This window comes from Drosophila serrata, unplaced genomic scaffold, assembly GCF_035046125.1.
Source record: "Drosophila serrata isolate PLE 108 unplaced genomic scaffold, ASM3504612v1 contig_156, whole genome shotgun sequence".
In the NCBI taxonomy this organism is placed as follows: domain Eukaryota; kingdom Metazoa; phylum Arthropoda; class Insecta; order Diptera; family Drosophilidae; genus Drosophila; species Drosophila serrata.
The window spans coordinates 299,933-313,715 of NW_028257054.1; the positions used below are offsets into that span (position 1 = coordinate 299,933).

A 13,783-nucleotide genomic window follows, 5' to 3' on the forward strand; every position below is an offset into this window, starting at 1 on the left:
TTCCGAAGTTAGTTTCCTTTCTTGTTTTTTCTTTATATAAGAATATAAGTATACAAAAGAGTAATATATATAAAAATTCACCCCACGTTTTTACTTGAACTAATTGCACAACACAATTAAAATAATGCTGAGTTCAATTTGCTTATTATAATGTTTAAGGCTCAGCAAACCACGATGCGATGCCAAAAAATAATTAACTTTTAACATTACATTCTCTTTGTAATGAATAAAAGTGTTTTTTTTATAAATAAATCAGACAACAGCAGCCAACGAAAATAAACATTTATTCATCTCTCACTCTACGGCAAACAAAAGATGAAAAAAAATCAATCAAAATCAAAATGAAATGAACAGAAATGCCACTCATCGGAAAACAGAAATTGAAAGCAAAACAAACAGCCAAACAAGAGGCGTCCCCTCAGGAAATGTGTAAACATATACACGCAAAGTAAATTAAATAAAATATGAATAATATTACTCCAAACGAAGGCTGCTCGAATTGGGAATGATGTGGCAAAGGGAAGCGGAACCCGGCAATTTGCTATTAATGATAGGGGGTCGAAAGGGGGCTTTGCTTTGATAACACACAACTAATAGGGTGCTATATTCGAATGGGATAATAAATTCGCTTATTTCTTTTTTTTATTAAATCGTTTACTGTTCTGTAATAACTACAAAGTCGACCCCTAGTCATGCTGCTAATTAGCGAACACGCAACAGATCTGTTTGGATAATTAAACTTACAAAATGCACTAAACGACGACAAAATATTTCACAAGATAATATTTAGAATATGTGTAATTATTAGCTCGGTGTGGAAATTCGTACCTATTTCGTAAGGAACTTCGAATTCGCAATTTTATCTGCACTGGCTTATCAGCAACTCAAACAATAACAATCGAGTGCTTTAGTACCCTATGTATAGACTTGGGTTATCTCTGAAAATGTGTGGGTTCTGCATGACACGTCGTAGGCATTTGGAGAGCACCATATATATTCCTCTTTACTAGATGCTTTACACATACATGCATATGTATGTTCGTATGGAGTCGATAAGATAGATGACATCAAGTTATGGTTAAAGTACAACGTGAGTGTTGCTGGTCAACATGAGAACCTAACTCGTCATGGCACTACTAACACCAAAAAGCGGAAAAAATCAATAATATACTCTACGGAAATTGAATTTGCATAGCATATATAATCGATATTAAATACTGTTATCTCACTGTCTAGACAATAAATTGTATGAATTTCTCTGTATCGTTAACTTCTTACTACCCGATACACCTGTGTCTAAATTCATAAAATGTATATACATGTGACTCATTTCGATATCAGAGCGCCTGACGGCAATAAGTATTTAATTACAGTATGCTTAACATGGTGAAAGAGTCGAGGAGTCATGTAGGACTATTTCCAGCTGGTTTTTATGGCCCGGATAAATGACAAATCAATGCATGTGTGGCTTAAACGAGCACAGAGCGGAAATGTGAACCACATTTATAGGGGGTATACTGATAACAATACATGGGAGAGATGGAGCGGAAAGAGAAGTACACATGGTAAAGTTATCAATAATTAAAAAAAAAACATTTTCTAGAATAGATAGCACTTTCCTAAGGCTCTAACTCATAACTTGCTTCACCCTTACGGGCGTTGTACCATCTTGACCTGCTTTATCGCGGCGGCCATAGATCAACCCACGTCTGACCTTTTCCACGGAACACGCAATACACACCAAAAAGTCATAAAACTACAACACAATAAACAACATTAGGAGCTCCCACTAAATTGTGTGAGAGCATTAATCAGTGCTATAAAGCAGCTGGCTAGTACACAAATATTTTTTCAGTATTGCATGCACAGCAGGTTAGAGAAATTGTTTGAAAAAAAAGGTGAAATTGCATAGAGTAAAACAAGCTTACAGTATTCAATTGGAAAATAATAGCCGGCTATTTTTAACCATTAGAAGAAATTTATACATTTTCTGGGACAGAAAATATTAGAATAACGGCTGCCCGATTGGTACATTTATAGCTCACCCCAATAAATGTTTGACTTTATAATCTATATTTTGCTTATTTGTTATCATTTAGTTATTTGTAAAAACCAAATTAATTATATTTTTGAAGATAAGAATAGTGCAAAGTTATTATTAGTCATTGAACTGTTTTATTTTTCTTTTCTAATGAGTTTAAGAGTTTTACTTATGAGATTTTCAATATTTCAGTTTAAACTTAAAGTAAAATTTATAAAAATTGCTAATCTTTTCACATTTCAGATTCAGTTGTTGTTCATTGAACTTGGACTTGATAATTTAATATTTCGTTATAATTATCTCTACGATTTCTACTGAATGTTTACACTGCGACTGGCCGCAGGCCAATTGGGATGGCAGCGCTAAGCAACCCCCAAAACAATAACAAATCTTTGAAAAAGGCCCCAAATCTCGGTTCACTCGCACTCGCCTCCAATAGAGTGTGTGTGAGAGGGATGACATCGTTAAGGGGGAGAGAGCGAGACATCTGTCATTTCCATATTACGCCAAGCACCGTTATCAGAACAAAACACAGCTGTGAGGGGCAACAACAAACGCAGCTGGGGCTCTGTGTGTGAGAGTGTGTGGGTGTCGGGTACGCTGGTATGTGTGCCTGGCTTGAATTTCTGCTTTTAATTTCAACTAATTTCCACTCGACATACGGGTTACCGTACCAGCCAATGCCCTTACTCGTTCTCCCCCGTCTTTATACTCTAATTGGAATGCCGGTTTTCTAGTTTTTGTTGGGAACTTACCTAGTTGACAGGTATATTGTCTGCTTATCCATACAAGTACTTCACGGCGTTTTCTTTTGTTGCAGTTGCGCAGTTTTTTTTTCCTTTCGCTCGTTGGGAAATCAAGAAAATTCGATACGGATACGCATTGCAGTTTCGCACACTTGCACTTGCACTAAGCTTTCACATACACTGACGCACAGAAGTCACCGATAACACAACAGAAAAGCAGTGCTAACGGCTCTTTGTCATGACCTGTTAGTCTGCGCCGGCACTGCTCCCCTTTTCGCGGATCAAAAACAAAGAATTTGCAAAACTTGTAAATTTGGCAAACATGTAATTTCCGTCGCCGCTATAACAACCGTTGATTTCCGCCGACTTCGAGTTTCTCACTGAGACAGTTGCTGAAAAGCTCCATTTGTTATGCCTCTGAAAAATGTATTTCAGTTGTGCCTAAAATATACCAGAAAAAGCGCACGGTGAAGCGGGTATGACACTGGTTCATTATCTAGATTTTATATGTCAAATGTAAAAAAAAGACGTATAGACGCGTAGAGGAAGTGTGACAGCGTTAATTAAAAAATATATTGGTTGATTTCGATTTCCAGAAACAATTTAAAAAAGTTTTAAAAAGTTTTTTTTTTTGTTAATACAAATATTGGGTAGTGCGAAAACGGATTTTTTAAGTATATTATTAATAACAAGAATAGAAATAGAAAAAGAAGCTTATATACCTTTGCATTTTGCAATTAAACTATAGGATCGCATCGAAATTAAATCAAAATTTAAAAAACTCATAACTAAGCCAAAAAATCATTAATTTAAATTCGCAAAGCGTTCCTATGTTAGTATTTGTTAGGTTATTAAATATGCATACTTAATTTAAAATTTAAAAAATTGAAATTTTGTACATTTTTAAAAATTTTAACTGTGTAACCCCTTAACAAATTATGATAATTTGAAACAAATTCTACATTTTTTATTCGACCGGAAATGGTTGGATGAACTCAGCTGTAGATGCTGATTAAGAATATATATGATTTATAGGATCGAAAATGATTCCTGCAATGCGATCCAAGCCTCTAACTAAAATTAGAATACCCTGCAAGGGTAAGCTGCTGCTTTCCTATTATTGGTCTTAAAAACCAGCCGGCGACCCTTCATGATTTAGGAGGCGAAGCTTCGGAGGTGGGGTTTGATTTAAATGTACTTTGGGTTTCCCGCAGAGGTAGTCAAAGCTCCAATGGTGGCACTCCGATCTCCGGAATGCCCTTTGAATGGCCCGTGATCAGCGGATTGATGGACTTGGAGAGGGAATCGCCCATGTGGCACTTCACGACATGATTTGGAATCATACACCAAGCCTGATGCTTAAAACCTAAGCAAGTAAATCTGTTTTAGCTACTTTGGCATATCAGCACAGCCAAGACAGTGCAATCAACTTTTTTATAACATTAGTAAACTTCATATTACGAAACCTTTACAAACTATGAAATTAATCAACTCAGATTAGCCTGAACAGAGTCTGGAAATTTTCGGTACATATTCAAATCGAATCAAATTATTGAAAGTAAATAACATGAGAATTTGTTATTCAGATTCAATGGCCAGTTATTTTGTAAAGGGGCCATCAGGAAACTAATAAACTCGTACGAAATATGGTACATACTTAAGTATATTCGACCCGGAAAACTCGCTTCGAGAATTCTGTCAGGAACTGTCAGTTTATAGTAGCCTGTCGGTAGCATAGCCTGTGTGGGAGACCCAATACTAAGCCCTTTTCTTCAAAATGTGTGAGTATTGTATCGTCTTTAAACCGCGAATCCCGCATCGCTAAATACACCTCCGTCAGCGTCACCTGGTGGCAAGTGCAACACCTGCCCTTGCGGCACCACCGGCGGTGCACCACAACCGTGCCACCGTTCGCCGCCCTCCTGCGTCCAGCAGCAGCAGCAGCAGCAGCAAATGAATCCGTGTCCACCTCAGCAGCAAATGAATCCGTGTCCACCTCAGCAGCAAATGAATCCGTGTCCACCTCAGCAGCAAATGAATCCGTGTCCACCTCAGCAGCAAATGAATCCGTGTCCACCTCAGCAACTCGCGGGTTGCCAAATACAGCAACACCAGCCGCAGCGACCGCAAATTGAATGCAACTGCACCCAGAATCGGGTCCGCAACGTCCGTCCGCCGCCTATCCAGGCTGACGTTGTGAGCTGCTGCCGTCCTCCCCCCCAAGCGCCGGTCATCATAGCGACCCCCCAATGCTGCTGCCGCGATAACCAGCCAGCAGCCGCGCAGAAGCCATGCACATGCGCCCCATTGCAGCCCCCGCAGCCGCCGCAGCAGTGCCATACCACGCACGTCCACATGCCCTGTCCCCAGAACCATAACCGAGGACCGGTGCCCTACCAACGACCTGTTGCGGCCTGCGCTCACTGCCGCTCCCAGCATAAGAAGAAAAAGTGCGTTATCCAGTAAGAGATCGGATCCCAGCAGGCGCTACCGGGCAGACAACACAGATACAGATATACAGAACAGAAACACACACAACATGAAATTTATACTCAATTTTGGTCCAGCTAAATTTCCAGTCCCTGCTCTTCCTTCTTTGAACATAAAAATCAATAGTGATTGCTAATGGGCAAGTAAATCAGTAAAACAAGTAACGCCTTTCCGTAACCATCAAACTTTCATCACAGGGTGCCGACAAAGCAGGAATCGTGGCTGTTTGTCGCCGTCACGACGGTGCACAGTTAGCCACTACTATGATGATTTGGACACCAGCAGTAGTTGCTATCGTTCACAGTCGCCACGCTTCAGAGAGCTTGGCCTCTGTGGTAGCAGCCATCGGTGTCGGGAACGAAGTCGCAGTCGTCACTGCTGCCTGCGACGAGGATCTAACCATAGCTGCTGTTGCAGCCGTGTTTCCTCATGCTGTTCCAGGCGACGCTGTTACCCCACACATGAGGTAGTATGTCCGACAACTCCCGTCAGGCAGTTGGTTAACTGCAACACGCGAACCAAGCAAAGCTGCTTCAGCTGTCCTGGATACGGATGTTGCAGACGGCCTACGCATTGCGGAACAGGATGTCACCGAGAAGCTTATCCCGTGCCTAACCTCCCGAGGAACAATCTAGTTTATCATCACCCCCTGGGCCCGCGGTGCGAACCCTTGAATCCCTGTCAGTCTTCCTGCCATGTTATCAATAACGACTGCTCAGACGTCTATGTATGCCCGCCTAGGGGCAACCGGAATCGGGGATGTTCGCCATCGGCAATGCATCGAGGAGGTAAAATGATGAATGTAGCCATCCACACTCATGTGGACTACGATTGCGAACGGGGCTGTTCCCCTCGAAAGAGGTCCTGTTGTAAGCCTGCCTGTTGTAAGCCTGCATGTTGTAAGCCTGCATGTTGTAAGCCTATCTGTCATCCATATGGGCCCAGATGTCGATCGTCATCCAGATCGCAATCCTGCGGTAGTTACCGATCGCTACATCATTGATACAATATAAGTTCGTATAATACTGGATTTCCTACAGAATCCTCGGTAATTGACCTCACCTGCTGCCGAAGTGATGGTTCGCACTGCCCGTAATAGGTGAGTATCCAATCTACTTCTAAATTAACATTTGAAACTGTAATCATTGAAATTACGATGAATGCAAATTATTTATACTGTATGCAATATATAGAAAGTTTTTTTTTAATTTTTGGGTGAAAGCCCTGAACTAAAATGTTTAAAAAAATAATTACTAAGCTAAAATCGTATTAAAATCCTCTTCAGCGGCAAGGATTTATTTATACAAATAACAAGATCGCGTTTAACTGGAGCCCCGTCTACGGGCCCCGTGTGTATGTAAATATTGCCTCTTCTGATGTGAATTGAGGACGTAGTTCTCTCTTATATACCACGACTGTGAACTCCTCTTTCAACTTTGTCTTACTCAAGGGACGCGATTCAGGCTCCACTTGCGGGAGACCTGACCTCGCCGCTGAGGATCCAAGCCCTGTTAACCGTAATTTCCCTTGTGTGTAACCCCTGCTAAAAAGCTTAACTATTAGCCAACCATTACCCGAATCCCGCTGAGAGAACAGCAAAAATGAGAAGCAAGCGATAACTCCATGTGTGCCAAATCATTAAGGCCGCAAAGACTATTCTGGCTTAAGGGAGATGTTTGTGGTATTGTTAGGGTGATATAGATATTGCTCATGCGACAATGGAAACTCCCAAGCCGAATGAGGGAGCGGATCGATGTTTATAAGGCCAAAAGAATAAGCTTTTACTTACCAGTAGGAACCATCCCAGGACGCAGGCAAGGGGATCCTTGTGTTCCAATCCATGCACACAGTTGTGGCATCCTTGTTCTGACCAACATTAGGGTAGTTTCACTGTCTGATATGTTGAGTTCACTCGTTTCCGGCCATTTAAAGGCACATTTAATGGCCAAACGCAGAATTTTAAGAGCACTTTTCACTTGTTTTACTTATGTTGTTCCCGCTAAAAATTGATAAACTACTATCGAGTATTATTTGTAACTATCGATAAGCAATTACTATCAACATTGTATAACAGTTTTTAAATCAATGCATTTTTTCCGTTCGCTTGTTGGTCACACCGAAACACACAAAAACACGCTAAGCACGCCGAATTTTGTTAATTCTGTAATTTTTTTTTATTTAAATTAGAGAAACGGTAAACCCTACAAGCCATGGATGATGGAGACTTTGACAACGACGAGTTAGTAAATACATATAATTAAAGGATTTTATTTAATTGGGTTATTTCTGTTTTGCAGTGTTGGTGGCGACGATTTCGATGATGTCGACGAGGATGTGGACGAGGACATTAACCAGGAGGAGGAGGTCGACAACATAGAGATCATTGCACCCGGTGGAGCAGGAGGGGGTGGTGTTCCCAAGTCCAAGCGAATAACCACCAAGTACATGACGAAATACGAACGTGCTCGAGTTTTGGGAACCCGAGCTCTCCAAATCGCCATGTGCGCACCCATTATGGTGGAGCTGGACGGTGAGACAGACCCGCTTCAAATCGCCATGAAGGAGCTGAAGCAAAAGAAGATCCCCATTATTATACGCCGTTACCTTCCGGACCACTCCTACGAGGACTGGAGCATAGATGAGCTCATCATGGTGGACAACTAGCTATACACAACCTAATTACACCTAACGAAATATACAGATTAAGATTAAGGCTGCCTAAGCACCAAACATAATGGTCTTCAATTTGAACTTTATCCTAGGGGTTTCAATATATATTAGCTAGTAGACAATTTTATTCTGTGCAACAAAACATACAAATTAAGACTAAGACAAAAAGGCGAGCTGCCATATAGAGCGATGCCTAAGCAAAAGCAGATCGCTCCTTAGCTCCAGGCATATCCTTCGCCCCTTTGAAAACAAACTCGCTCTAAAAGACCGACGGCATGTTGACCAGTGCGACAGATGGAGCCCACTACTTGTGGCAGCAGGCCGCACTCGGATAGATTCTGCTCGCCAAAGACCTGTCCGGCGGCATCTTCTCCTTCACCCTCCGATTGGGGCATCTCCGGGCTCTCCAGCAACTTCTGGGTGGCCTTGCTGAAGGCCAGCGTGTTGATACTGCTGGCCAGCGTTGAGCTGAACATCTCACGAGTTTCGCAGAGTAACTCCGCCACACTGGGCAGGAATGTGGGTAGGATCAGACCCTTGATGTCCACGCTGAAGTAGTCGACGCCATCGAGGCGGACCTTCTTGGACCGCGGCACCAAGTGCTGCATGGTGGCCTTGGGAAAGGCCACTGGGGAGAGTAGAGTGGGTGGCACCCCGGCCAGGCGACCCACTGTACTGATGGCACTCTTGGCATTCAGAAGGTAGCTGAAGAATCCCTGGCACTCAACGCCATCGATGAGGAGAAGTGAGTTATCACTAAAATCTTCACGCATCTCGGCAGCCTGCTGTTTCCTGGCATGCGATGACTGTATACGACGTAGCTCTCTCTCGTCTACGCCCAAGCTTTCCAGCCAGTCCTCGTCTTCGTCTTCATCTTCCTCGGCAGGTGCCGACACATCCTCCCCTGCCTCTTGGGGTAAAGAGCTGCTAGTGCTCTCCTCGGTGAAACTGTTGTCCTGAGCGTTTCCGGTTGCTTCGCTCTTCAGCGGCATGGTAAACTCAATGCCCTCCTGCCGCAGGGCCTGACGCATTCCGCGTGTTGATGGTGTGACCAGCGCATGGCTCTCTGCACGACCGCCCACTCCGGCAGCTCGGAATAGAACGGTAAATGTATTGGCGCACAGGTAAAAGTAGGGACACTGCCGGGCACGCAAAAGCTGGAACAGTCCCCGAAAGCTGTAGTCCCACTCCTCGGCCAGAGCCTTGCGCTCCCGTTCGCCTACGACCACGCCAACGTTTTCCTTTGAGGTTCGCGGAAAGAGCGTCAGCCAGGGCAGATGCGGGTGCTGCCAGTAGTACGTGCACTGGTTGAACCGCGTGGCATCTGAGATGTCCAACGTGCTTTCCGTCCGCTGCGGATCCATGCAGCGCACGAAGCTGGTTAGGCCGCTGGCCAGTTGCGAGGTCTTTAGCTGGATGGCGGGCAGCTCTGTGGGACAGAAAAATCGGGCTCGCGTCTTCAGGCACCAGTCCACGGGCAGGTGGGCAGTGTGCTTCTGTCGGGCAGCCAAATCAGCATCTTCTTCATCCTCTGCACTGGCTTGGGGCTGCTGAAATAACTTGGCAAAGGCTTGTGGGTCATACTTCTGGAGCACGAACTTTGCAGCCGGCGGACGAGTTGGCGTTTCTCGCACAAAACAGGAGGAGGCGGTGACCACGGGCTCGCTTTCCGACACTTCTAGATCAACTCGCAGCTTCTTGGCACCATCTGTGGACCTGCATTGACAAGTGGTGGTGATTGTAATTCCCGGGCACAGGCACTTACTCACTTGGCAAATGGATTCTTTCTCTTTTGGGCCAACTTGGCCTCAAGTAGTTTGCTCTTGTCAGTCTCATCTAACTGAAGATCGGGTCGCTTGTTGTTGTTGTTGTTGCTAACACGAGCAGCTAACTTGTTCTTCTTTTGCTTAAGCCGCTGGAGCTTGATAAACTGAAACAAATAAACAATAGAAAGGTAAGTTACAGGTGGGTGTTGGTTTGAAACTGTACTCACATCATCGGGACGCGTCCATTTGGAGGACAGACTTGCTTCGCTGGACATGCTGAACACTAAAATTAACCAATTGGTACTTAACAATCTATTGACACTTTAATTCAAACCAAAATATTAAACAATTATTTTTGCGGATTTACCAACAGCTGGAATGGCGCGCATTAGAGCTGACCCAAAAACCGATTAATCCATTAATCGGCGGGTTTGCAAGGGATGGTTGCTCGTCAACATATTTGGGAAAACAGAAAACGGGCACACTGCGCAAAATAAACCACAAAAAAAATTAAAGTAGTCAAATTTACTGTTAAAATCAATTAAAACCTTACATATTAGCTACAAGAGTGCGCCTTACAAGTTTATTTGTGTCTGGCCACTGTGGTGCTTATCCCCACCGTCAACCAACAGATTTCTTCTGCGTTAATTCAAGCACAAAAAGGCAGAGCCGAGAAATAAGTTTAGTAAACAATGGATATCACAAATGTTTGCCGCGTTTGCGCGAATCAGATTAAGGACCAGAGCCGCCAACGCAACATATTCAAGTATATGCGCGGCAAGTTGAATGTCCAACTGAAACTGATTACTGGCGTGGAGGTAGTATCTTCGTTTCACAAGCACAGATTTGTTCGTTAATGCTGATACTCTTTGTTTTTTCTAGCTATCTGTCACTGAAGGACTGCCAGAGTTCCTATGCCACCGCTGCACTTCCGAACTAGACCTGGCTGTCAAGTTCCGAGAGCGGTGCATCTTCTCGCAAAAGTATTTGCTGGACATACAGAATAAATCGCGACAACCTCACTACGCTAACACAGCGCTCCACGAGCAGCTGATTGACGCGGACCAGCTGGGGGACCACGACAGTGGGGAGTTCGTTGCCTATGACGAAGAGGATGAGAGGGAATCGGAGACGGACGAAGATCCCGAGGCATTGGTAATGGCAGCTGCGGAACAGGCCGAGATCCAGGAGAAGCAGCAGGAACGGGCTTTAAAGCGGCGCAAAAACTTCTTTATCTGCAATGAGTGCGGGCGGATCTTCCATGACGAGGACCAGTACAACGAGCATATGGAGGGGCACCTTGGGCGCCGGGAGATGAAGCAGTTCTTTCCGTGCCCCGAATGTTCGCAGTCCTTTAAGAAAAAGAAAACGTTGAAGGATCACCTGGCTCGGATCCATTTGGTTCATCACCGGTTTGAATGTTCCACTTGCAACGAGGTGTTCACTGCTCTAGGAGACAAGTTACGACACGAAAAGTCAGTGGATTAATTATCTTTTTTAATTGATTTCAGCTATGTATTTCTTATCTCATCTTTAAATGCAGAGCTCATCAGAACGAACGGCCGTATCCTTGCCTTGAATGCGGAATGTGTTTTCCCAGCGTCTTGGAACTGCAGGAACACAGTTCCACTCACCCAGAAGACAAGTGGAAGTTCAGGTGAGAGCTTACAACGCACATTTAATATATATATATATTAATTATATTATTATATTATATTTGTTTCACAATGTTGCTTCTCATGACCAGATGCGAGCCCTGCAACACAAATTTTCAGTTTCGCAAGGACTTTCAAGCGCATTCGAAGACGGCAAACCATAAGCTATTGACTAAACACATGCAGGATGAAATGGACATGTTCTTTGACAGTTAAAGGTATCGTTAAGATATAATACACTTTTATATTCTCATTTATCGTTACATTCACATACCTATGTTGTATTTATTGCATATTTATGTTAAATATGCCTTAGTTTTTAATATAAATTCAAGACTTACTGGACTTCATACTTTTTTGGATTCTATCCATAATAAAACGCAGTATATTTAACATGCCTTTCCTCGACACTTTATACCATTGCGGGGTATTGTAATTTCAGTCAAAGGCTTAAATCGAAGTGAAGGAGTCTTTTCCGACCCTATAAAGCATATATATTTTTGATCAGCATCAAAAGCCGAATTGATTTGGACATATCTGGATCAAAGCATTTTTCCCCCATTCTTTAATATTTTATAAGGAGTTACATCGTTGAAATTGGTAAAGGGATTTTATGTGAAATTTGTATATGATAATTTTTTCGACAAATCAAAGTTTAAAAAAATCATAACTATGTTAAAAAAGCATTAATTTTAATTTGGAAAGCAATCATATGTTAGTTTTTAACTTGTTAATAAGTCTGCATACTCAAATTAAAATTAAAAAAAAATAAAATAATAAAATTTTTGCCAATTTTTGAAAATTTTAACCCCTTATCTAATTTTGACATTTTAGAAAAAAATTCAAAAATTTATTTTTCGACCGGATATGGCTAAATTCACTCGGCTGATGATGCTGATCAAGTATATATATGATTTATAGGGTCGGAAATGACTCCTTCACTAAGTTTCAAACTGCTGACAAAAATATAGCAAAATCTTAGAGCATTATTCTTTAAAAGCAAATGTTTAAGGCTTGTTGTGAACATCTTAAGGGCACTAATCTAATCTTTGGTTGGTAAAAGGACTTTTCCAACATGAAAGAGCTTTCGCGCACGGCGCAGGCGTCATTTCGGCTACCTTATCGTTTTTGACGGCCTTATAAAGAGAGCGCTTTGGTTGCATTTTTATATATTCCGCGTATTCAACTGGTAGCCACCACATCGGGTGGAGAGCTCTACGTCACATTGTTATACACACAGCCAATCGTTTTTGAAGCAGCTGGTACCGAAAAAATCAATAATATCAGGAAACTCCTACGTGAACGGTATAAATCAGTTGAAAATGCGCAATATGTTGGCTTCTTCGCAGAGTAAGTGGCAGGAAATGAGGGTGACATGTGTTTCAGGTGATTAAGCAACCCTTTTCCAGTTGCCCCCTTGGTGGTTGGAGTGCTCCTGCTCCTATCAAGTGGATGCTATGGGCAGTCGTACGGCTCCAAGGATATTTTGGCCGATGTTCTGCTGACGGATCTGCTGAATCGCATGGATAACGACATGCAGGTGGGCTACTATGACGTGGACAATGAAGGAGTCCGAGCACCCAAGGATAACGTGGACCTCGTCTCCCGTTCGGAATATGCTAGTCTGTGTGATGGAGGCAGCGACTGTATTATGCCATCGGGTGCAGGTTCGAGTCCTTCCCTGCGGGATCACGAATTCCTGCAGCACAGCTCGTTGTGGGGCCACCAGTTCATCTCGGGCGGCATGGGAGAGGGTCCGAACAGGTACCCCAACATCGTTAAGAACGATGCTGGTCTGCCGGCCTACTGCAATCCGCCCAACCCCTGCCCCGAGGGCTACGATGTGGAGACCCAGGGAGGTAGCTGCATCGCGGACTTTGAGAACACGGCCACCTTCAGTCGGGAGTTTCAGGCAGCCCAGGATTGCACCTGCGACAATGAGCATATGTTCGACTGCTCGGATCAGGGCAGTGCCGATGCCGGATTGGACAAGGGCGACTTGAACTCGGCCGTAGAGCAGTATATCCTGCAGATGGGTCAGGAGAACAGCCTGAATAACGTCAACAGCCTGGTGAAGAAGGCCGGCTATCCGGCAATGCCCGATCCGCGCATGGACGCCGCCGTCATGAATCCGTTCTTGCAGGGCGATCGACTGCCCATCGCCGCCAAGAAGGGCAACCTTCTCTTCCATTAAGCTAGCTCAGAGTAAACTCGAGCCCACATATACGACCATTATCTATGTACATCGTTTACCGCATGGGTGTCTACTGCTATTACTTATCATAGTTTGTTATTAATGTTGTCCCGCCACTTCAAAGTCTAGCGATGTTTCTTATTTCCCTCCCCACAGAAAATAAAGTTATTCATATTAACCCAGGGGCTCTAAGCCAAACACAAATCTCAGTGTCACTTTCC

The 13,783-nt window shown here is 43.5% G+C and overlaps 6 protein-coding genes across 7 annotated transcripts in view; 4 read left to right on the forward strand and 2 right to left on the reverse strand.

Annotated features, from left to right (window-relative positions):
- Nucleotides 1–3,228, reverse strand: part of Cerk (Ceramide kinase) — a 27,680-nt gene extending 24,452 nt beyond the window's left edge. Inside the window, exon 1 of the mRNA XM_020943647.2 lies at nt 2,797–3,228. The gene's annotated coding sequence lies outside the window, so the exon portion shown is untranslated. The remainder of the gene's footprint in view (nt 1–2,796) is intronic.
- Nucleotides 3,229–4,426: 1,198 nt separating this feature from the next.
- Nucleotides 4,427–5,434, forward strand: LOC110177107 (uncharacterized). Its single transcript, XM_020943652.2, has 2 exons — nt 4,427–4,568; nt 4,628–5,434. The coding sequence occupies exons 1-2, from the start codon at nt 4,565–4,567 to the stop codon at nt 5,251–5,253; spliced, it is 630 nt and encodes a 209-aa protein (XP_020799311.2). The 5' UTR covers nt 4,427–4,564; the 3' UTR covers nt 5,254–5,434.
- Nucleotides 5,435–6,192: 758 nt separating this feature from the next.
- On the forward strand, nt 6,193–8,007 carry Polr2F (RNA polymerase II subunit RpII18). Of its 2 annotated transcripts, XM_086826213.1 has the most exons (4): nt 6,193–6,254; nt 6,318–6,376; nt 7,465–7,516; nt 7,575–8,007. In XM_086826213.1, the coding sequence occupies exons 3-4, from the start codon at nt 7,488–7,490 to the stop codon at nt 7,939–7,941; spliced, it is 396 nt and encodes a 131-aa protein (XP_086682339.1). In that variant the 5' UTR covers nt 6,193–6,254; nt 6,318–6,376; nt 7,465–7,487; the 3' UTR covers nt 7,942–8,007. The 2 variants fall into 2 exon arrangements, with proteins under 2 accessions (XP_086682339.1, XP_020799310.1); XM_020943651.2 differs by having other exon boundaries at nt 6,252–6,376.
- A 47-nt stretch (nt 8,008–8,054) lies between these two features.
- hd (humpty dumpty) lies at nt 8,055–10,126 on the reverse strand. The gene is made up of 3 exons (XM_020943650.2): nt 9,941–10,126; nt 9,717–9,877; nt 8,055–9,663 (listed from the first exon to the last, which is right to left on the reverse strand). Exons 1-3 carry the CDS (start codon nt 9,986–9,988, stop codon nt 8,163–8,165), a joined length of 1,710 nt encoding a protein of 569 aa, XP_020799309.1. The 5' UTR covers nt 9,989–10,126; the 3' UTR covers nt 8,055–8,162.
- Nucleotides 10,127–10,163: 37 nt separating this feature from the next.
- LOC110177181 (uncharacterized) lies at nt 10,164–11,761 on the forward strand. The gene is made up of 4 exons (XM_020943772.2): nt 10,164–10,531; nt 10,596–11,188; nt 11,257–11,370; nt 11,461–11,761. Exons 1-4 carry the CDS (start codon nt 10,406–10,408, stop codon nt 11,582–11,584), a joined length of 957 nt encoding a protein of 318 aa, XP_020799431.1. The 5' UTR covers nt 10,164–10,405; the 3' UTR covers nt 11,585–11,761.
- Nucleotides 11,762–12,547: 786 nt separating this feature from the next.
- Nucleotides 12,548–13,766, forward strand: 7B2 (Secretogranin_V domain-containing protein 7B2). The gene has a single exon (XM_086826211.1). The coding sequence runs from the start codon at nt 12,891–12,893 to the stop codon at nt 13,560–13,562; it is 672 nt and encodes a 223-aa protein (XP_086682337.1). The 5' UTR covers nt 12,548–12,890; the 3' UTR covers nt 13,563–13,766.
- Nucleotides 13,767–13,783: the final 17 nt, after the last annotated feature.